Source organism: Phyllostomus hastatus, unplaced genomic scaffold (assembly GCF_019186645.2).
Source record: "Phyllostomus hastatus isolate PE091 unplaced genomic scaffold, TTU_PhHast_1.1 phas_scaffold_182, whole genome shotgun sequence".
Taxonomy (NCBI): Eukaryota; Metazoa; Chordata; class Mammalia; order Chiroptera; family Phyllostomidae; genus Phyllostomus; species Phyllostomus hastatus.
The window spans coordinates 26,843,541-26,866,821 of record NW_025334013.1 but is presented as its reverse complement, the minus strand read 5'-3'; the positions used below and the strand labels follow the sequence as shown (position 1 = coordinate 26,866,821).

The 23,281-nt window shown below is 38.9% G+C and overlaps 1 protein-coding gene, 1 long non-coding RNA gene and 1 pseudogene across 9 annotated transcripts; 1 reads left to right on the top strand and 2 right to left on the bottom strand.

The window, feature by feature from the left end:
* Nucleotides 1–2,156: 2,156 nt before the first annotated feature.
* On the bottom strand, nucleotides 2,157–5,532 carry LOC123831565. The gene is made up of 3 exons (XR_006787933.1): nucleotides 5,463–5,532; nucleotides 5,209–5,288; nucleotides 2,157–2,333 (listed from the first exon to the last, which is right to left on the bottom strand). It is a non-coding gene; the product is annotated as an uncharacterized LOC123831565 (long non-coding RNA).
* A 5,229-nt stretch (nucleotides 5,533–10,761) lies between these two features.
* On the bottom strand, nucleotides 10,762–22,603 carry ZNF684 (zinc finger protein 684). Of its 8 annotated transcripts, none has more exons than XM_045859672.1 (7): nucleotides 22,461–22,603; nucleotides 21,436–21,510; nucleotides 21,073–21,113; nucleotides 20,666–20,751; nucleotides 15,923–16,049; nucleotides 15,521–15,616; nucleotides 10,762–11,860 (listed from the first exon to the last, which is right to left on the bottom strand). In XM_045859672.1, the coding sequence occupies exons 4-7, from the start codon at nucleotides 20,690–20,692 to the stop codon at nucleotides 10,941–10,943; spliced, it is 1,170 nt and encodes a 389-aa protein (XP_045715628.1). In that variant the 5' UTR covers nucleotides 20,693–20,751; nucleotides 21,073–21,113; nucleotides 21,436–21,510; nucleotides 22,461–22,603; the 3' UTR covers nucleotides 10,762–10,940. The 8 variants fall into 8 exon arrangements, with proteins under 8 accessions (XP_045715628.1, XP_045715633.1, XP_045715631.1 ...); XM_045859677.1 differs by having other exon boundaries at nucleotides 15,923–16,031; XM_045859675.1 differs by lacking the exon at nucleotides 20,666–20,751.
* On the top strand, nucleotides 18,465–20,659 carry LOC123832144 (annotated as a pseudogene).
* Nucleotides 22,604–23,281: the final 678 nt, after the last annotated feature.

The following is a 23,281-nucleotide window of genomic DNA, read 5'->3' as shown; positions in this document are numbered from 1 at the left end:
TCTTTAGCTTCATTGCATTTGCTCAGTCTTCCAGAGCCACATCCACTAGGAGCAGTGACAGGAGACATCCTTGCCTGAGCCTCCAGTCTTACAAGGAAAGCATCCCATCTTTCACCACCCAGTATGACATTAGCTGTACTTTTGTGATGATGGTCTTGACCAGACTGAAGAAGTTCCTTTCTATTCCTAGTTTGCTGAACTTTTATTATGAATGTATACTAAATTTTGTCAAGTGCTTTTTCTGTATCTATTGTTATCATCATGTGGCTTTTCTTGTTAAGTATATTCCTGTAGAGAATTACCTTGATTTTCAAGCATTTGACTAGTTTTTGAATTCCTGGGATAAACACCGTTCGGTTCTTCTGTGTTATCTTTTTATATATTGCTGAACTTGATTAGCTAGTATTTTGTTAAGGAGTTTTTGCACCTATATTCGTGGGAGATATTGGTCTGTAGTTTTCCTGTACTCTAGCGAATCTTTATATGAGGGCTCTGTTCACTTTTTTAAAAGATTTTATTTATTTATTTATTTATTTATTTATTTATTTAGAGGGGAAGGGAAGGAGAAAGAGAGGGAGAGGAATATCAATGTGTGGTTGCCTGTCATGTAGTCCCACCCTGGGGACCTGGCCCGCAATCCAGGCATGTGCCCTGACTGGGAATCCAAATGGCGACCTTTTGGTTCACAGGCTGGCACTCAGTCCACTGAGCCATACCAGCCAGGACTGTTGACTTTTCAAGAATGCTATATAAATGAAATACAGTGTATAATCTTTTGAAAATTACTTTTTTTCACTTAGCACAATTCCTTTCAGATCCAAGCTTCGTGTGAATCAATTGTTTGTTCCTTTTTAATTGCTGAATAGTATTCCACAAGATGGAGGAACCACTGTTTAAGCTTTCACCAACTGAAGGACATTTGATATGGGAAGGTTCTAATTTGACTTAGTGTTTAGGCTATTCAGTCATGAGGGGGGACAGTTGATTATACTAGTGTAACAACAGTGGAGGTGGTGAAGAGTGATTGGATCCTGGATCCTATTTGAAAATAGAGCTGACAGGTTTGCTGAGGGACTGACCTGGGGGTGAGAGAAAAGGAGACAAGGAGGACTCCAAGGCTTTTGGCCTAAGCAACTTGAAGGGTGGAATTTCCATTTTACTAAGAGGAAGAGAGAACTAGAGGAAAATCAGGTCTGGAAGGGAAAGAGGGAAAATCAAAAGATGGTAATTCCTACTTTTTAGATCAGCAAATAAAAAATATTAGGAGCAGTGAGACTGGGAAGAATTGGAATTCTCATAAGAATGCAAATTGACTCAAACTTCTCAGGAGGGCAATCTGACAAAAATGTATAAACTCTGATCTACCAATTCCTTTTCTATAAATTTTTTTCTACAGAAATGTTGGAACTAAAATATCCAAAATTCTAAGCATAAGGACAGTTATTTCAGCATTATTTATAACAGAGAAAAACTGGTATCTTAAATATCCATCAATAAAGTACTGGTTAAAAATTAATTTCAGTACATCAATACATCATACAATGGAATATGACACAGCCACTAACAAGACTGAAATGGCTCTAAATAATAAAGAAAAGATTTAAATGGGTCTAAAAATTTTGAGATGTAAAGATATGTAACATAACTGAAAGGAAGTCACAGCTCATTTTTGTAAAACAAACAGATAAATTAAATACACACATAGATGCAAAATAAACACAGGCATACCTCATCTTATTGCACTGCTTTATTGCACTTACCAGGTGTTGCATTTTTTACAAGCTCAAGGCAACACCCTCCACCAACAAAAAGATTATGACTCATTTTATTGTTACACTCACTTTATTATGGTGGTCTGGATGCAGAACTGCAGTATCTTCTTTTGGGGTGATGAAAATGTTTTGGAACTTGACAGAGAAGGTCAATCCTTTAATACAATCCTTTGATGTATTAAATGCCACTGAACTGTACAAATTAAAATGGTTGATTTTATGCTATGTGAATTTTATCTCAGAAGAAAAAAAAGAAATACAAGTGGGGGAGGTGAAACAGATTTTTATTAGGCAGCAACATTTTTCTTTCTTCAATAGTGATTGAGAAACTCTGTGGTTTGAATCTCAAGCCCCTCCTTAGTTAGTAACACTTTTAGAGCCCACAGCTTTTAACCACCAAGGAAACAAGAATTCTCCAATGAGCAGTTGTCCCCATCCACTAACACCAGGTCGCCATAGATCTCCAGCTCACGTCTTTGTACGGGGCCCTCTGTGCAGGGTCCAGTTGCCCCCACTCCTCCTTGGTTAGGTCCACGGCCACATCCTTGAACATACAGGTTCCTAAAACACCAATGAACAGCAATTCCTCTTCAGTAAGCAAGCATCTACACCAATGTTGGTGGTACAAAGGGTAAACTTGGCAACACTGAGAAAGGTAGACAGAATAAAAGACACTTCAGATTTCTGCCAAAGCCATAAGAATGATTAAAAGGAACAATAAAAATTTTTTAAAATACATATTTCTTAATAGTGGTTCACTAACGTTAATAATATGAAGATCTCTTAAAAATCAAATTAAAAAAGATAAAATGCTCTGGTTAAAAATGACCTGAATGAGTAATTCATAGAATAAAAACAAATGGACATGAAAGGAAGGATGGGTTGCCTCACAAATTAGCAAAGAAATGGTCATTCAGGTACCAATGAGACATTATTTCCCCCTATTCATTGGGCGAAGATTAAGACTTATAATATCCACGGCTAGTAAGAGTGTAAGGAAACAGGTGCCCTCAGGCACTGTCAGAAGAAGTATGAGTTGGAACAGTCTTTCTGGGAGGACAGTTTGGCAGTGTTTACCAAACACAGCCTTTGACCCAGCAATTCTAGTTCTAGAAATTCATCCTCATTAAGATAACTAATCACTTCCTTGCTGGTAAATTCAATGGAAAGTTTTCCATCCTCTTTATGCTTGACTCCCTGGCATTATTTGGCCCTTCCGCCCACCTGGTCTCCCTCAAAACCCTCCTCTTAGAGTCCGGATGCCATAGTGACCTGGTCTTCTCCTGCCTCTCTGATCACTCTTTGTCAGTCTCCTTCTCTACTCAGCTTATCAACGTTGGGGTTCCCTGGCTCTCTTCACATTCTCCTGATGTGATTTCATCCATTCTCATAGCTTCAAATGCCATCTGAAGGCTGACAATTCTCAAATGTACACCAACAGCCAAGCCCTCTCGCTAGACCCACAGTACCAGACCCAAAAATCTACTTGAACATCTGGTGTGAAGCACAGTGCCTCATCTGTGGCGGGTAAGCAATAGATATCTACCAGGTGAAATAAATATCCACTTGGATATCTCAAAGGCATCTAAATCATCTTACTCAGTTCTGACTTTATCTCCTTTCCAAACCTGCTTCTTTCCCACTGTTCCCTACCTCAGGAAACCACACCTCAACCACTCAGATGTTCAAGTCAGAAAAATGGGTCATGCTTGACTTCTCTCGCATCCCTGACTCTCATCCCTCACTAAATCATGGACGACTCTGAGGGGTTCGAGGCTTCAGTGGAGGGACTGACTGTACATGTGGAAATAGTAGGAGAACCAGAATCAGAAGTAGAGCCTGAAGATGTGACTAAATTGCTGAAATCTCATTATAAAACTTTAACAGATAAAGAGTTGCTTCTTATGGATGATTAAAGAAAGTGGCTTCTTGAGATGGAACTGACTCCAGGTGAAGATTCTGTGAAGATTGTTGAAATGGTAATAGAGAAGTTAGAATACTACATAAACTCAGTTGATACAGCAACAGCAGGATTCGAGAGGACTCCAATTTTGAAAGAAGTTCTACTGTGGGTAAAATGCTATAAAATAGCATTGCATGCTACAGAGAAATCATTCATGAAAGGAAGTCAGTCACCGATAAGGAAAACTTCATTGTGATCTCATTTTAACAAACTACAACAGCTGCCCCAACCTTCAGGAACCACCCACCACCCTGATCAGTCAACAGCCATCAACCTTGAGGCAAGACCCTCCACCAGCAAGAAGATTACAACTTGCTGAAGGCTCAGATGATGGTAACCATTTTTAATTGAGGTATGTGCATTGTTTTTTAGACATAATGCTATTTACACTTAATAGACCACAGTATAGTGTAAACATAATTTTCATATGCACTGGGAAACCAGCTAATTCATGTGACACCCTTTATTGTGATATTCACTTTATTGACGTGGTCTGGATCCAAACCTACGGTATCTCCAAGGTACGCCAATACCTATCACCCGGAGAGATCCCACACATACTTTCTCAACTGCTGATGGGAAAGCAAACAAAAATAAGTCAGTAAGTATACAGAAATTTGGAACAAGTCAGATCTTATGGACACTTACAGAAGTTGGCACCTACAGTTAGAGACTATATGAGGCCTGTCCAGAAAGTATCCAGCCACATGCTATGAAAAAGAGAGACATTTACTGAAGAAGATACAAGAAACATTGTCCATAGGACAATGACACCTCAGTCCCCTTCAAAGTAGGCACCTTGGGACCTCACACAGCTCTCCACGTGTCTCTTCCACTGTTCAAAACACTCTGCAAATCCTTTGTTGGAATTGCCAACAGCTACCCTGTCGTATTTTCCCGAATCTCATCAACAGCCTGGAATCTCTTCCCTTTCAAAGGTGATTTTAGTTTTGGGAAAAGCCAGAAGTCACAGGGGGCCAAATCTGGGCTGTAGTGGGGCTGAGTCACCTGGGTGATTTGATGTTTCACCAAGGAACTCTACACAAGATGTGATGCATGAGTGGGCTCACTGCTGTGATAAACCTGCCAATCACCAGTTGCCCATAGCCATTTTCATGCATCTCTCCTCTGGGGAATGTTCAAGATTCATGCAAAATTGGATGTAGATTTGTTGCTCTGCTAGCTCAGTCATTTTGAATGTGACGGCCACACAGTACACATGCTCACTCAACAGGGTCTACATCCCCCACTGACTAGTACAGTGAAGTCATCATTGTTCATGCATGTGCATTGCAGTCCACTCTCTTTGGCTGCCAGGTTACATTGATTTTGGGCAAACCATTCTCATTATATTAACAATGGCCAGACTTTTTCCAGGCAAGCCTCGTGTATCATCATTCTCCTCCTGAGTTTCCATTTCCTATGGAGCCTGACCCCATAAACCCACACTCTCCATTCTTCCATAATTCTCACCTCTCTCCTCAAACATTTGGAACACCACCTCCATGGACAAAGTCCTTGATGGCACTACATGTAGTACCAGGATTCAAACCCTAGATGGGAGAGACAAAAGTTGATTCCCATCTCTCCTGAAATGGGGGATAAAAGTCACAGGTCAGAAGAATCTCTTCTGAGGATTAATCTCTTTACCCTTCCCCTTTTCCTAGAAAACATGGACTGAATGATAGGAAAGCAACACTTTTTCAACAGGCATTCTGTGAACTCACCAGCACCTGTAGCCCTTGGTTAGCCTTTTGTAGTTGTTGTTGTGTGTTTTTTAATCCTCACCCAAGGACATTTTTCCATTGCTTTGAGAGAGAGAGAGAGAGAGAGAGAGAGAGAGAGAGAAACATTGACTGGCTGCCTTCTCCTACACACCCCAACCGGGAATTGAACCCACAACCTGAATTTATGCCCTGACCGGGAATGGAACCCACAACTCTTCAGTCTACCAGATAATGCTCCAACCGAGCCACTTTGGCCAGGGTGTAGAATTTTAACCAGGGCTGCCGGAAACTGAGACAAGCAGGAATATGCAAGAGGGACCCACAAGCTGAACTACAGGGTCTTCCTGCAGAGACACCAAGAACTCCCTCAAAAAAGTAAGGATCACAAATTTCAATTTCACTTTGCATTCACTCCTCAGAAAGGACAACACAAACCAACTTTTTGTTTTAAGTAAAGTACAACACTATGCTCAAAATAAAAATCAAATTTCAGGTAAAATTGCAGGGAGTTTGAATACTATCTATTCCACTTACTAGCTGTGTGATTTGAAGCCAGTAACTTCTTCACATAGTTACATCATAGAGTAACAGTAATAAATATCACTCTTAAAAGTGCTTAATAGTGTGTGACACTGGATATATTGGTTCTCTTCCCCGCCGTCAAAGGGGGTTTACTGCCCTCTGAGAGCCAAAAGGCTTAAAAAGGGGGTGTGGCACAGTTCAACTCACTGGCGTGAGCTCCCTCCAGGTAGCTAGCAGCACACGCTACCTGCAACAGAGAGATGCAGACTAACCCACCACTGGCCCGCCAGCAGCGGAAGCCCCGCCCTTCCCTGGCTAGCTCTGAGCCAACACCCGCCCCCCACCCCGACAGCCCCACCCCCACCCCCCGCATAGGGAATGCCTACAGTTTTACTTCTTTCACATGCACCAATAAGTCGGTCTTTGCTCTTCAACTTTCACGTGACGCTGGCGCCAAACCAGCCAAAGCACTGAGAACACTGCCCATCCAGCCCAGTGCAAGTGTATGGAAGCCTTGATTCGGCCAGATTTCCCAGGGTGCGCCGAAGAAATTCATCAAGGACTACATTTCCCATAAGGATCGTGGAGCTTGGGTCCCGACCGAAGGAGGGGTTTCCTGTTCTTCTAGTGGAGGTTTCCAGTTTGGTTTTTCTTGAGTTTCTTGGAGAGCTCTGGTCATACTGAAGAGAAAGGTGTATGTCATTTTTACTTAATACAGACATAACGTATAGAGGACATGTGCCATAAGACATGGCAAATAGGAACCAGGAGGAAAATAGACCAAATGTGGTTTCTCCTTTCATTTTCTTATTTTAAAAGACTTAAACTTTAGTAACAGAATAACAAATATATCTCAACTGTAAGTAGTTTAAATATATAAATTATATAAATTAATGTATTAGAGCCTGTCAAAAAGGGTGTTTGTTTCAGATAGTCTAGTTATGTTTCATAGGTTTTTTTACAATCATGTTGTAAGGCAACAGCAAGAGGCCAATTTCAACTTTCATTCAGGGAGAAAGACTTTATATAGGAAAAGAGAAGGGTTACATAATCGTTATTTGCTAGCCACTACAATAAAAGGAAAGTCTATCTGACAGGCATCAGGGTAGGTGGACTAGTTTCTAAAACAAGTCTTAATCCCATTAGTCATTTAAAAATTGCTCATCATCAATGGTAATTTTTCCAAAAGGAAGTCATGAATTATAGCATGCAAAAAAATTATTCCAAACAGATTCGGGACAATTTCTCTTTTACGAGTTTCTTCAGACCTTTCCCTGCCTCCCACCCCACCACTTAAAACATGTGTGTGTGCTGCGAGGCCTATTGTAAGCATATATCTAATATTCATGCTGCAAAAACATGTTGAGTTAGCTCCTGTTTGGATAGAGCTGAGAATGGTTTTGGTTTTCTTCTTGCCAAAATTTCATACAGCCTAAGACAATGAGGTCAGTGACAAAGGTGCTCTGGGTGACAGTATATGCTTTTCCAGTACTGGAAATACATTTTAACTTATTCTACAGTATTCCTTCTTACCCTTATGGAAGGGAGTAAGTTAATTTATGGAATTAACTTACATGCCTCCTGATATATTACAATGAAAATTCTTATTTTAGTATATGTGTTGCTGAAGCGAGCACTGAAAATTCTTATTTTATTCCTTATTCCCACAGCAGACTACTGCACACTTCTTGTCAACTTGACCCACGCAGCTGCTCTCTCATGGGGTGCAACATCATGCTGGCAACAGCAGAGGCCCCTTCTCCCTCCTAAAATGTATCCTCTTCCTTTAGTCTTTTTTTAAATATATTTTATTGGTTATGCTGTTATAGTTGTCCCATTTTTTTCTTCCCTTTATTCCCCTCCACCCTGCACCTATCCCCCACCAGCATTCCAGCATTCCCTCCCACCTTTAGTTCATGTCCATGGGTTGTACTATAAGTTCTTTGGCATCTACATTTCCCATAATATTCTTTACCTCCCCCTGTGTATTTTGTATCCACCATTTATGCTATTTATTCCCTTCCCCCCTTTCTCTGCTCTCCCCTCCCTGCTGATAACCCTCCATGTGATCTCTTATTTCTGTGATTCTGTTCCTGTTCTAGTTGTTTGCTCAGTTTGGGGGTATTTTTTAGAAGTAGTTTAGAGTTGCAGATGAGAGCCATGGACATGGGAAGGGGAAATAGGATGGGAATGGGAAGCACTGAGTAGAGCAAAATGAGGATTTCATATAGGGAATAAGAAAACTGTTGCCCTGGCTGGCGTAGCTCAGTGGATTGAGAGTGGGCTGCGAACCAAAGTGTCGCAGGTTCGATTCCCAGTCAGGCCACCTACCTGGGGGTTGCAGGCCACGACCCCCAGCCCCCCAGCAACTGCACACTGATATTTCTCTCTCTCTTTCTCCCTCCCGTCTCCTCTCTCTAAAAAAAAGTAAATAAAATCTTAAAAAAAAAGAACTTATAAAACACCAACCCTCCCCCCCAAACAATCCAATTAAAAATGGGCGACAGATCTGAACAGACACTTCCCCAAAGAGGACATACAGAGGGCCAATAGACATGAAAAGATTATCAATGTCACTAATCATCAGAGAAATGCAAATTAAAACCACAATGATATCACTTTACACCTGTCAGAATGGCTATCACCAATAAATCAATAAATAAGTGCTGGTAAGGATATGAAGAAAAGGGAACCCTTTTGTGTATTGTTGGTGAGAATGAAGATTGGTGCAGGTGCTGTGGAAAGTAGTATGGAATTACCTAAAAAAAAATTAAAACTGGAACTGCCTTATGACCCAGCGATTCTACTTCTGGAGAAACCCAAAACACTAATTCAAAGGGATATATGCATCCTTATGTTCACTGCAGTGTTACTTACAATCGCCAAGATACAGTAGCAGCCCAAGTGCCTGTCAGTAGATGAGTAGATAAAAAAGTAATACTTACACAATGGAATACTACTCAGCCATAATAAAGGAGATCTTACCCTTTGCAAAAGCATGGGTTGATCTGGAGAGCATTATGCTAAGTGAAATGAGCCAGCCAAAGACAAATACCGTGACTTCACTCATATGTGTAATCTAGTGAATAAAATAAATTGAGAAACAAAATAGAAAGAGACTCATAGATAGGGAACAGACAGCTGTGAGAGGAAAGGGCAGTTGCAGAACTGAGTGAAAAAAGTGAAGGGGTTAAGCAAAACAAACTCAAAGACACAGACAAGAGTGTGGTGATTACCAGAAGGGAAGGGGGTTGAGGAGAGGTAGAAGAGGGTATAGAGTGCATAATGGTGATGATGGGAGGAGACTTGATTTGGGTTGGGGAACACACAATACAATATATAGATGATGTGTTATAGAACTGTACACATGAAACCTATATACATTTATTAACCAATGTCACCCCAATAAATTCAATAAAAAATAAAAAGTATTTGATAGCAGAAAAGATATCATTTAGATCCTTAAGTTCTAGTATGCTTATGCAAAAAAAGCACTATCATCAATTTATAATCACTATTCAACATTACTTTTCAAAAAATAGCTAATGAAAGAAACAGTGCATCATAGTTGTAACTGAACTTAAACTTGAAAGAGGTATGATTTCTGAACTTAAGTTCAAGCTGTTATGGCAACACTCAAGAAAAGGCATAAAGGGTTTTTGATATTACTAAGGAATATTGTGGACAGCAATAAAAACTTCAGCTTAAATAATGGGTGGCTCATCCTTCAAGGGGATATGTGGTACTAACAAAATGTCACATTCCAAAGAAATGTTGATATGCAGAAAAACTTGCTTTTAAACGTGGTTAATGCTGCCTATGCTGTCATATAGAAAATTCCAGGCATTCCTATGAGATATCAACTTTATGTATATATATATATATAATCTTAGACCTAAAAACTAGCTTCTGGAGAGTTACAAGCTATCATGACACCCTACTTTACTAAAATCAAATACAGATAACACAACTAAATACTACTTGAGCTATGCTATATTTTATGTAGATACACCAATGAAAAAAATGTTTGAGTGGAAATGTTTTATTTACGTACTTAAATATTTTCCTCAATGAAATGCTTATTGTAATACAGAATACAATTGCTCCTTCCCCCTATCAATTGTTATCTTGTTAAATTTTTGTTTGGGTGTTTACATAAGAAAACATCTTTATAACAAGTTTTGTAATTAAAGAGGAGACTCTGGGATTAAGTCACACTACTATGCCCACTAAAAGTGCCAGCAAATGGCCCTGGCTGGTGTGACTCAGTGGTTGGGCACTGGACTGTGAAACCAAAGGATTGAAGGTTCTATTCCCAGTCAGGGCACATGCCTGGGTTGTGGGCCAGGTCCCCAGTAGAGGATGCATGAGAGGCAACTACACATTGATGTTTCTCTCCCTCTCTTTCTCTCTCCCTCCCCTCTCTAAGAAATAAAATAAATAAAATCTTTAAAAACATTATTTTTTAAAAAGTGCCAGCAAATGAATAAAAATATTACGGAACTTCATACTGCATATTAAACCACATTTTCCCCCTTTGCATGTTATTGTTAGGATTGGGGGAAAAATGGCGATATTCACTGCAGAAATTCAATAGGTATCATCTAATTTTATGAATAAATATAGTTTATTCTTACACTTACATAATTGTAGAATTTGTTATAAAAATAAAAAAACCCTCAGGAATGGTAAATGAAGTCTTCACTGATTCCTCAATTATTTAATTTATGCTTACTTTCCAAGTTCTATTATTTATAATTCAATGTTTTCTGTGATCTTTTCTTGTAAAAGCTTTATTATCACTTCCAGAACATGACAGGAATTGATTATCTCTTTATGGAAACCTACTTCTTCCAAATTCATTCTAATTCTTCAATTTCTCCTCAACATGACATCTCTGTTACTTAGTAAGATTTATTTAATATCTAAGGCTTTCTCATATTCATAAAATAAATACTACATATGAATTCTCTGATGTACAATAAGATTTGACTTCTGGGAAAACGCTTTCCTACATTTATTACATTCATAGGGCTTTTCTCCTGTATGAGTTATCTGATGTCTAAGGAGATGAGACTTCTTGATGAAGGCTTTGCCACATTCAATACATCCATAAGGCTTTTCTCCCGTGTGAATTCTTTGATGTGTAACAAGCACAGATGTGTTGCCAAAGGCTTTGCCACATACGATACATTGGTATGGTTTCTCTCCAGTATGAAATCGAGAATGTTTATAAAGGGATGAACTATACCTGAAGGTTTTCCCACATTCCTTACATTCAAATGAGTTCTCCAGTGTATGAGATTTCACATGTTGAGTGAAGGAGGAGTTCCACGTGAATGATTTCCCACACTGACTGCATTCATAGGGTTTCTCTCCAGTGTGCAGTCTCTGGTGCACCACAAGCTGTGCTTTATGTACAAAGGCTTTCCCACAGTCACTGCACACAAAGGGTTTCTCTCCATTATGAACTTTCTGATGCGTTGCAAGGTGTGCCTTCCTGCTATAGGCTTTCCCACAGTCATTGCATTCAAACGGTTTTCTTCTTGTGTGATTTTTTTCATGTCTAATTAAATGAAATTTTTTTTTGAAGACTTTCCCACAGTCCTTGCATTGATAAGAGTTTTCTCCATTATAATATATGTTATAACTAAGTAAGCCTAAAGTAGGTTGCAAACTCTTCCCATATGATTTGCACTTATATAATATTTTTCTTGCATTTATATGATTTTTTCCAATATGACGTGTGTCCATATTATAACCAAGGAGTCTCTCCATAGTCAGAATTTTATTGAATGTAAACAAAACTGAATTCAAAAAATTGTCTTTGCTTTCTTGGTGCTTCTCTGACTCATCAACAAATGGGCAGTCAGCTTCTAAAAAAAAGTACAAGACATTCCTAGTTAATTTTTTTCCGTCAACAGTTACAGGAAGAAACATATATGACTTCAAATCTAGTCTCTCATTTTGAAACAAGTCCCATATTTGCCTTGCTCCTAAGCTTTAATAATAAAACTCTAAAGAAGAAATGGGAGCAGATGAATGACAATAATGAGAACAGGTGGCTTAATGCGTGACTTTTGCAAAGACTGAAAAATAGGCACAAGGTACAGTGACTAGGGTACGAAGTCAAAGGTTGCTCAACAAGCGTGCTCAGTCAGCTCAGACAATGAAGAGAGCCCACTGTAGAGATCTGATCAGTGGATAGGGCAAAGAGGGGAACAAAAGACCCAGGGGGTTAAGAGAAATTATCAGAGGAAAAACTAGACTTGCAGGAGGCAGATCAGAACCAGAGTCCTCACTACCTAATTTCTAGATTACCTTTTTAGGATAACTCCCCTATTTCCCCCATCTGCATCTCTTTTTCCTCTTAATCACCTGACACAGTATCAGTTCCCTTCAGGAACATTCTTATATCTCCAGTCCTCTAACCCCATCCAAACCACAGCCGAGACATATCTGCAGACAGAGCTCCAACTTTACTGCAGCTGGGATTCATTCTCCCGTGCACTTAGCTGTGAGGCCAGGAACACAGATGTCCAAACAGGTCACTCAAGAGCAAGTCATCCTTAGCCCCAGTACAGATTCTGTCTGCTTGCTGTCATTTTTATCCTGGCTGGGTTTCTATATATGAAATCTGTCATATTTGTATTTGACAAGAACTGTTTTTAAATTCTCTTTCAAACTGCCTAACAAACTAATCCTCAGAAAGCTGCTTTGGTCCTAAAGTCACACTTTTTCATGTCCATCCTCAAAACCCTGTAAATTCCAAATTCATTGCTCTATTAAAAATAGAGAAAGAAAAAAAAACAGGAAGAGAGGATTATAATTCCCTGTTTCTGAGATTTCTTCCATGTGGAGTTTCAGCACAAAACCCTTAGCCTCTGGCTCTGTGCCTTAGCTTTCTTTAGGGAGCTTTCTTTATGGAGCTGTGTAGTGGGCTACAGACATTAATACACATGTCTTTACAGAGTGGTTCTAAGTATGGAGACTGTGTTTCTATCTTCTCTCACTTCAGTCAAGGGGAAATAGCATCCTGTGTCACATCAACCAATAATAACTAACTGAAAAATCCAGGGTAATTAGCCTGGTGAACAAACTGTGCAATATAATGAATGCATTCATGGTATCTAAGCATGCATTCTTCTAGTCCTGAACACATAGCCTCTGTCCCAGAGTTCAGACTCTAAATAACCACAATCTTTTGCTCATAATCCTTCCCTACTATAACTTGCCCTCCCTCACCCCTCTCATCCTATCTAGTACTTAGATATCTTTAGGGAGGCCCCCTTGTTCCACGACCTCAAAAAGAGACTTCTCTAATCCTTACACACTTTAAAGTTTAACCTTCACTTTGTCTGCATGTCACTGTTACTTCCTAAATCATACATTTTGACAACTAACAAGAAAACTGCAGTGTTAGCATGCACTGAGCAAATGTTCTGCACTCATCAACTTATATTGTATATGGATATGTTTTGCATTTTCAACTATAATTTACACATTTGGAAAAAGTTAATGGTTTTTCCTTTTCTTTCCTTTTTCTTACTTTCTTTGAATGCTTCTCGGGAAACAACCAAAGGCTTTGTTGAAAGAAAGAATAAGAAAATCCCCATAATGCCTGACTTTATGACAGTGAGTTCATGAAATAACTGTTCACTGAATGCCATTATGTGCTCAACAATGGTGTAACAGGAAAAGTGATACAGGTCTTTCTCTTCAGGGTGTTATCATAAGGAAATATGCCTTAAAAGCCATAGGGATTTTTTTTAATCTAAGATAAGTATTTGTCAAGTTTTTATGAGAGAACCACACTAGAGTTGGGGTGGGAGTTCAAAGAAGGTAGAATTAATCTCAGCTGCAGTTACCACGAAAGGGAAAACTGAATTCAGATTTAATATCTTCTGGTTTTAGTTAAGTGGAGCCCACCTGAATCAAAAGGACTGATGCAGAGAAGAAAATTATGTACAGTATGTGAAAGAACCCAATCGCTATGGAATAGAGAAAAAGAAGAACAATTCTGGATAAATAAAATGGGATCACATTATAGAGGGCTTTAAAAGTCATTTAAATATCACAATGCAGGGTATAAAGGAGTAAGTTATGTTTGTCAGGAAAGTGACAAGAAAAATTAATTTGAATAAACCTTGCAGGAATATCTAAGATAAACCAGAAAATATGAAAGAATTCACAATATAGGAATATAAACAGCCTAGGCACCATTTCAGGAGTTAGGATTCATTTGGTTTATGTCAGAAGTTGAGGTCCCAGGTAATCTAAAATATATTTAATGGTGTCTTAATCATTTGAAACATACTTCTTTTACAGACTCTGTGGAAAGGAAAATTTTTATGTTGAATCAGTCTTGGATAAACTAATAGTTGAAATCATAGGCAATTAAGTCACAACAGTACTTAAGAAGAAATTCTTGAGAAGAAAAAAACCAAACTGCCTACCAGGGTGATTTTGAGGTGGCAAAGCAGCAGGCCACTCATTATTCTTCACTGTAATATAAAGATAATGTGAACTTGAAGGATATCAGTGACTACGAAAAAACTGAGACTAGAAAGCCAGGTGGGGTAAAAGTAGGGGGAACAGAAAGTTGGTGAGGCAAAAGAGGGCATAAAACAAATAACTTTAGTCTTTAGTGACAAAGCTTTTGAGGGACTTACTGCGGAGAAAAGTTCAGAAGGTAAAAGGGAAGCCAAGAAGCAAAAGATGAGTAAGCAGTACGGGCGAGGGCGTATTAGCAAGGAACCAACTCAAAGGAGTCGGAGGAGAATTTCCAACAACAATCAAATTACCAAATGAAGCAGAAAAATGAACTCTAAGGCAGACAGATACCTCAGGTCATCAGTGAGGCTAAAGATGGGCAAGGAGGGGTACACAGGTGGGATGTCTGATGCAAGACAAAAAGTGATTTTTTTTTAAGGAAAATAATTAGAAAGAGCATGATGTAACTAAAAGTTCTGAAATAAAAATAACTAACATATGCTGAACACTGACTATCTGCCAACTATTTGACGGGCTTCGCATGAATTAACTCATATAACCTTTACAAGGAAACCTGAGATAAAGATGAATATTGTCCCTATTTTGTAAGTAAAAATGTGCTACGGAGTAATTAGGCTAGACAGTGATTGGTGGACTAAGACTTCAAATCCACACAATCTGACGACACTGAGATTTAGACGTATGGAAAAGCTCTGTGATCACATTGGGGAGGGAAGGAGGAGGAGGATTTCAGGAATTAAGAGAACAAAGCAAGGACCCAGATGCAGCAGGCAGTGCGAGAAGGCAGGGTACAGAGGAGAGGGACTCTCCTTCACACAGAGGTGAGCAAAGGGAAAGAGCAGCTCTGTGGGGAGTGAAAGTGAAGGTGCATTTGGGGATCTGATGATAGTATGTCAAGTGTACCAGTCACTTCCAAAAGTGTGTGGCTTTCAAGAGATGCTTCCTGAAAAGTATTTCAAAGATGCCTGTCCCTCACTGACCAATTCCAAAGACTCTCATCCACCTGGATTTCTCTCACTCACCCAGGTGGCTCCTGTGTGGGCTCTCTCCCTCCACCACCTGCAGCTCTGGTCCTTGCTCCACCTTGAAGACCGCTTTTGGTTTGGTAACTGGAGCCCCTGTTCAAGGGAAACAACACAGAACTGGGAACGAGGTGCTAGGGACAAACGACTCAGGTCTGCCTCCTTGAGTCTCGGGGCCTGAAAGGACGACTATGTTTAGAACAGAAAGACTCTTCTCCTCCATGTGGGAAGTAGAAGCATAAACAGACTCTCTGGCCCTCACGGAAGATGAAGAATCTTTGATCACTAAGATTCAGGGCCCAACTTACTAAAGCTTCAACGTTCACAGCTTTCACAAGTCTTCAAGGAAGTGCACTATTAACACACTGAGTTACAACAAAAGTCTCCACCCACTGTCCTTACCCAATGAGATGAGGTTTCTAAAGTTCTCCAACATCACATCCCAATACAAGGTTCTCTGATCACAGTCAAGCAGCTGCCACTCCTCTGAGGTGAAGTCCACAGCCACATCCTGGAATGTCAATGATCCCTGTAACAGCACATTGATCTTCAAACTAAAGTGTGAATCACTTGGAGACTTGCAAGAGAATCATGTCAGCCTCTTATGGTCATATCATGTTCACTGTTTTCAAAAAGTTATGTATGATAGATTACTGCATGTTTGATTCAGAAATAGACTCTATGATAGAAACAAAAATCATATTTAAATATTCCACTACTGCCAGGACAATTCAATGGGGGGAAGTATATTCTTTTTAACAAATGGTGTTGGGACAACCAGATATCCACATGCAAAAGAATGAAGCTGGACTCCCTTCCCCCACACACCTCACATCATATACAAAAATAAATGAAAAATGGGTGAGAGACCTAAATGAATGAGCTAAGACTAAAAATTCCTAGAATAAAACCTAGGAGTACGTCTTTGTGACCTGGGATTAGCCGTGGTTTCTTAAATATGACAGAAAAAGTATAAGTGACAAAATAAAAAAATAGGTAAATTGAAATTCATCAAAATTTAAAAATTTCATGTTTCAAAGGACACCATCCAGAAACTGAAAAGACAACACAGAATGGGAGGAAATACTTGCAAATCATATACCTGATAAGAGATTTGTATCTAGAATATAAAAAGAATGCTTATAACATAATAGACAACCAAATTGAAAAATAGCCAAAGGATTTGAACAGACACTTCTCCAAAGACATATGTAGTCCGTAAGCACATGAAAAGATGCTCAACATCATTAGTCATTAGTAAAATGCAAACCAAAGCTACAACGAGGTATCACTTCAAACTCACTAGGATGGCCAAAATTAAAGACAGACAATGACAAACGTTAGCGAGGACGTGGAGAAACTGGAATTGTCATACATAGCTGGTGGGATTGTACAACTGTGCAGCAACTAAGGAAAACAGTTTGTCAGTTCCACAAAATGTTAAACACAGAGTTACTACATGATCCAACAATTAACTCCTCACAGGTGTACACCCAAGAGAATTGAAAATACAAGCCCACACAAAAACCTGTGCACAATGTTCACAGAAGAATTATTAAATAGCCAAAAAGTGAAACCAATATGAGTATCCATCAACTACTGGATGGAATTGCACATGATGCAATATTGCTCAGCAATAAAAAGGTATCTACAACATAGATGTAAATATTGTACTGGGTGAAAGAAGTCAATTACAAATGATCACATATTGCATGATTCCATTTGTATAAAATGTTCAGGATAGGCAAATCCATAGAAACAGTAAGTAAATTAGGGCTGGGGGAAGGAAGGAATAGGTATGAGGTTTCTTTTGAGGGTAACAAAATGTTCTTAAATTAGGTAGTGGTGATAGTTTCACAATTCCATGGGTAAACAAAAACCAGTGAATTGTATATACTTTAAAACAGGTCAATTTGTAATATGCAAATTATATCTCAATAACATTATTTTAAAATATTGCTTATATATTCTTCACTCATAAAATTTGCAATGAGGGCCAGATACTGCACTAGTATTGCGAAACAGAATAAAATTATTACTGCCCTCGGAGATCTCACAATCTATTAGACAATACAAAGCACACATGTAAGTGCAATAAGATGTTACAGGAGCTGTAAGGTTAACATACCAGACTCATGTAAGCATAATAAAATAGGAAGATGTGGATTTTTGTTAACATGATATAATTTATCCTTTCAACCATAAAGCCAAAGTCACGTTTAATTAACTTAAACTGAAACTAAAAAGGCATGTAGCTACATGTCTATCACAAAGAGATGGCTAAGACCATAAAAAGCAGGGAACAGCAGGAGTCAGCAGACCACAACACATGGGCTGGCCTCCTATTTTTGTAAATTAAATGTTACTGGAGTGTGGTTATATTTATTTACCTCAGCTACAAGGGCAGAGTTGGGCAGTTTCCATAGGCTATATGGCCTTCAAGCCTAAAATATTTACTACCTGGTCTTTTAAATAGTTAAGAGACTCAGTATAGTTTATCCCAGGAATACATACATAGTTCAGTATTGGGAAATGTAACAGAAATTCTCTAAACTGCTATACTAGATAAGATAAATATATATAATTTTACTGAGAGGTATTTAAAAAGGATGTGATAAAAAAAGTTCTCAATTTATGAAAATAATTTTCACAAGCTAAAAATCCTTAACTTGATTAAAAACAAAAACAAAAAACAACTATCAGAATACAAGACGGAACAGTGAAACACTGCAAGCATCTCCATTAAAAATGGAACAAAAAGATTTTGGCTAGCAATTGCATTCAAAATTATAATTACTAGAAGTCCTGTCCCTTGCAATAAGACAAAAAATGGATATATATATATATATTTAGAGAGAGAGAGAGAAGTCAGAGACAAACTCCACTTGAAGAGCGTATGACCGTCTAACTGTAAAATCTAGGAATCAACTAAAAACCTCCTCGTGGGGCTTCTCGTACTCCTCTCTTCGGCGCTGTCATGGCGGGCTTGCTGAAGAAGACTACTGGCCTTGTGGGGTTGGTGGTATGTGAAAGTCCACACGAGAGGCTAAGAGTATTGTACACAAAAATTCTTGATGTTCTTGAGCAAATCCCTAAAAATACATCATATAGAAAGTACACAGAACAGATTACAAATGAGAGGCTGAATATGGTTAAAGCGGAACCAGATGTTAAAAAATTAGAAGACCAACTTCAGGGTGGCCAAATAGAAGAGGTGATTCTTCAGGCTGAAAATGAACTAAGTCTGGCCAGAAAAATGATACAATGGAAACCTTGGGAGCATTTCCTGCCAACCAATGGAAATGGCCAATGTGATCATCATCAAATGACTTGTGTGCTGAAGGGAAACTGATGTAATTAAATGTTCTGTTATATCAAAAATATGTCCATATTATTGACATCTAATAATCAAGAAAACTGATGTAGAATATATTTAGGAGACTTGTTAAAACTGATGATTATAATAGGGACTTATGAATTAGTTTTTGTTAAAGCATTCATTCAAATTATTTCAAAGATTGATAATTTATAAAATAGAGGTTCTATAAGTTTTGAAAATTAATTGGAAAAATTTGTGTTTCAATGCACAGGCCATATATTTGATAGGTGAAATATTTTTAGTAGTATCTCTGACGCATTTGATTTTTTTTTTATTCTGACAAAACTAGGAAGAAATTTATTATTGCTTAAACAGATGTATAGGTCGCTGTTTGAAGTGAAGTAAGAGAAAAACCATTAAATTATAATTCATTGTACAGTTGAGGAAATTGATTTTGTATTTGAAAGAAAGATTTCTTATTTACAGTGGTAGTTGGGAAACTTAAACTTTTGTCGCATTTAAGGAAGTTAGCTTTCTGGCCCTTAGTCAAACTATACCAGGAGAGAGAGTTTCTGTAAAAGAAGAGATGATAAGAGTTCCTAAAGTTTATCTGGCATGTGGATAGGCTTTTATTCAAAACATCTTAGTTGTATGGTTATAACTTCCAGGTGGAGACACCAAGTAGTTTTTACTAAGTTTCCAATGAGTGTAGCTGGGTATCAAGATAAAGCTGTTCAAGGAATGAAACAATTGACAAGTTTAAGGTTAAACAAAAATAAAATTACTTTTCAGGTAAAAAAAAAAAACACAAAAAACTCCTAGTAAGAGTTCCATAAACTGACATACAGTCCTGTGCTGCATAATGATGTTTCCATCAGTGACTGACCACAAAGACAACAGTGATCCCATAAGATTATAAAAAAGCTAAAAAATTCCTATCACCTAGTGATGTTGCAGCTGTCATAACCCCATGGTGCAACACATTACTCACACATTTGTGATGATGCTGGTGTAAACAAACCAATTGTGCTACTAGTCATATAAAAATATAGCACATATAATTATGTATAGTACGTAACACTTGATAATGATAATAAACTACTATGTTACTGGTTTATGTATTTACTATACTTTTTGTTGTCATTTTGGAGTGTACTCTTTGTACTTATTTAAAAAAATGTTTTCTGAAAAACAGTTGCTATGTGATGCCAGCAGCAGCCCAACACATTTCACATTTAGAGTGTTTCTTGGTTGAATCATTTTCTCTTGTGCTTAGTTTAATCTCGTGTTGTTTTACTCAGTAATATGCTGTACAGACTTGTAGCATAGCAGCAATAAGCTATATCACCTAGCCTGCATGTGTACTAGGCTATACCATCCAGGTTTGTGTAAGCACATACTATATGATGTTCGCACAATGATAAAATCACCTACTGACACAGTTCTCGGTCATAAAGCAGAATGTGACTCTAAAGCCAAACACATTAATCCATACTTTCCTGTATAAGAGAATAACCAATACGAAAATATAATGAAAATATCTATTTCATTCTCAATAGCAACTTGAACCACATGTAAGAATGAACATTACAAAAATTGTCCAAGAATTACAATAATAAAACTATAAAACTATAATGAAGGCCCTATCAGAAAAATTAAATGAATGAAAGGCTCATTATTGAAAAGTCATTAATTCTCTCCAAAGTAACCTAAAAGTGTAATGCAGTCACATACTCCTTTAATGACCCTGACAACCTGATTTTAAAGTGCACATGGAAGAGAAAATGCTCCAGAATAGCCGCAGACCCTGAAAACATACAAGGTACCTCTTCCTTCTTTCTCCAGATGAACATTAAGAGGGTGTATGCAGCGCTGCTCGGCACCGTGTTCTCTGTTTACTGCAGGGAACACTCTAAGAAAGGCATAGGAAATCTGATGTTATGTTGACCACAGATAAACCCGGGGAACTATTTTGCTTTATCCTCACAGACAATGCCAATATTTTAACTGGTTGGTTATCCATTTTCTGTGACCACCAGAAATATTGGGTACACAAATGCAGCTCAAATTTATTTCAACTATGTGCAGACCCTATGACCTGAGTATCAGCTGAATCATATTCTAAATTTCCTTTTAGACTCAATCCATTCAATCTACATTTTCCCTGACTATACATTTCCTTTTTATGTGGATTTTTGGGAGATTTAAATGAGTGAATAAATACATGCCTTACCTGGAAGTTGATCATTTTCTACAACTCTTGCATGGATATCTCTGACAATAAAAATGGGAAAAGAAGAGAGGGACATGAAAAACCAGGACTGCAATGTAGGACCCTGCTCTGTCACAGCAGAAGCACCCACACTACAGCCTCGGAGAATCCCACCTAGTGGGAGAATGTTTCTAGCAAGTCAGAAAAGCCCCTATTTTAAAAGCATGGGTCTCTACTCGTGCTTGTTGCGAATATATGGATGTTGTACATTTCTGTCCTACTGATCTTACAGAAAGTTGTTAGCCTTGGAACCAAGTGACAGGTTTTTTTCCCAGAAATTTATCCTAAAAAAAAAAACAATAATGAATGAGTTAAAAGACTCACTAAAAGCCTGGTCTCTGAAGCTCGGTATCTCTGGAAATCATTCCTTCCTCTGAACCTGTGGTCTCTGATCTGAAACTGGAGTAAGATACCTCAAATTAGGTTGACTGTATTGTGAGGGCTAGACCCAGAGAACCAGGAACTATTTTTTTTTAAGCTGGAGCCTTCAGTTTAGACTCCAAATCTGCACTGCCCCCAGAAATTCATCATCTCCTATGGGTGCAGTCTCCCTATGGCTGCAATCCTTTTCAAATTCCAACCAGCACTACTGGGGCCCTAGAAAGGCTAAAATGTTCAAGAGGGACTCAGTTTTATTTACACAAACTTCACTGGAAGACCTGCAGATTCACCTAGTGACCCTTAAAAAAATTCTGACAAATTCATATTTACTCAGAGTTCACTGCTCAAATATTTCAAAAGAAAAATAAATCAAACTATTTGTTTTTTTGCAGGGTGCTATCTTCCAAAAAAGGATGAAATTTGGAGAAAACTCATCTGGATTTTAATCTCAGCTCGTCTACCTACTAAGCTATGTGAGTTCAGCCAAGTAACTTTATCTCTCTCAGCTTCAGTTATTTCATATATAAAATGAAGATCTTAACAGTGACTTCAGGTGATGGTTGTGAGAATACCTTAAAAAAACAGCATGGCAGTTTCAGAAATACTTTCTTCTCAGATCCCTTGAAATGGTTTAACATTGCCTGCTGCAGGCTCTGGTAAGGCCAACGGTGCTCTTGGAACCAGAAAGGTACGGTTTGGTGCACAAACTCCTACACAGTGACCTTTGACTACGAAGGCAGGAATGCACACTGAGCCTGCCCCAGACCCAGCCGGGATCTAGGAGCCCACTGAATGGCAGTCGGAGCCCGGCGTCTGCTCTCTCTGAACTGCTGCGGAATTGGAAAGGACCCACAACCCAAAACAAAGTCACCAAAGGTGCAGTTTGTTAAATTTAATCTTCGGTTGTTTAAGCCAATAAACCAGACTCCGTCTTTCTCTCCGTCCTTCCCTTGGCCCCGCACTCATACCTGTCAGCCTTTCACCGCCAAGCTCCCAGCTCTGGCTCAAAGTCAGCTCGGTGTACAGAAATCTATCACCCAGAGACTCGGGAACAACGCCCACATAGGACACAAGTTGAATAATTACATACAGACTACTGGCTACCGTCCCATTGCGCGTGTGCGGAAGTAACTGCCCAGCTAGAGTTCCCAGGCTCCCCAGGGGTACAGGCTAGATCCATCCAAGACTACATTTCCCATAAGACCCTTGGAACTCGTTTCCGGAAAACCTCAGATTCATCCATCTCTTTTTCCGGGAGATTCCTGGGTTGGTATCTGTGGGACTGCCTCAGAGGCATGCTCATTTTTTAAAGTGTTGCTAGCGATACTGTGGCCATACAAGTAGCCACACTGTAGTCTTTCCTATAAGGCAGCCTACAACCTTAGTCACAAGCGGAAGGTGCGAGACTGCTCATACAGCCACCAGCCCTACAAACAACACTGGGACTAAGGAATAACAATGGTCCAACAAGGATGACTATATGAGGGAGGACCCCCTCAAAACCGAAATTATCTTTTGGAGGCCAGGCCCCTTGTAGTACTGTGCAGAGCAGGACCAATAAAATGGCACTGGTCCCATAAAGATAGCATAAAGTTTATAAAGCAAAGTGGAGTCACTCATGTCAACCAAAATGGCCATCAGTCAGCCATGACACTTTGGTTCAAGAGGGAAACTACCTAAGTCAGAGCAGACATCTGGTAAGGAGACACACCTAAGATATCTGCACATGTGATCAGAATAGCCATGTCTGCAGAGTGGGACCACCCATAAAGAGGCTCCTGGGGAAATT

Bases quoted from the DNA above. Each gene is read 5' to 3' on its own strand.
- ZNF684 (XM_045859672.1), bottom strand. From the start codon at position 20,692: ATGTTCATCTGGAGAAAGAAGGAAGAG. The intron at 16,050-20,665 runs GTACCTTGTATG...GTGCTGTTACAG, and splicing joins TCTGGAGAAAGAAGGAAGAG to GGATCATTGACATTCCAGGA. The intron at 15,617-15,922 runs GTAAGGACAGTG...TCCCTTGAACAG, and splicing joins TAGAAACCTCATCTCATTGG to GGGCTCCAGTTACCAAACCA.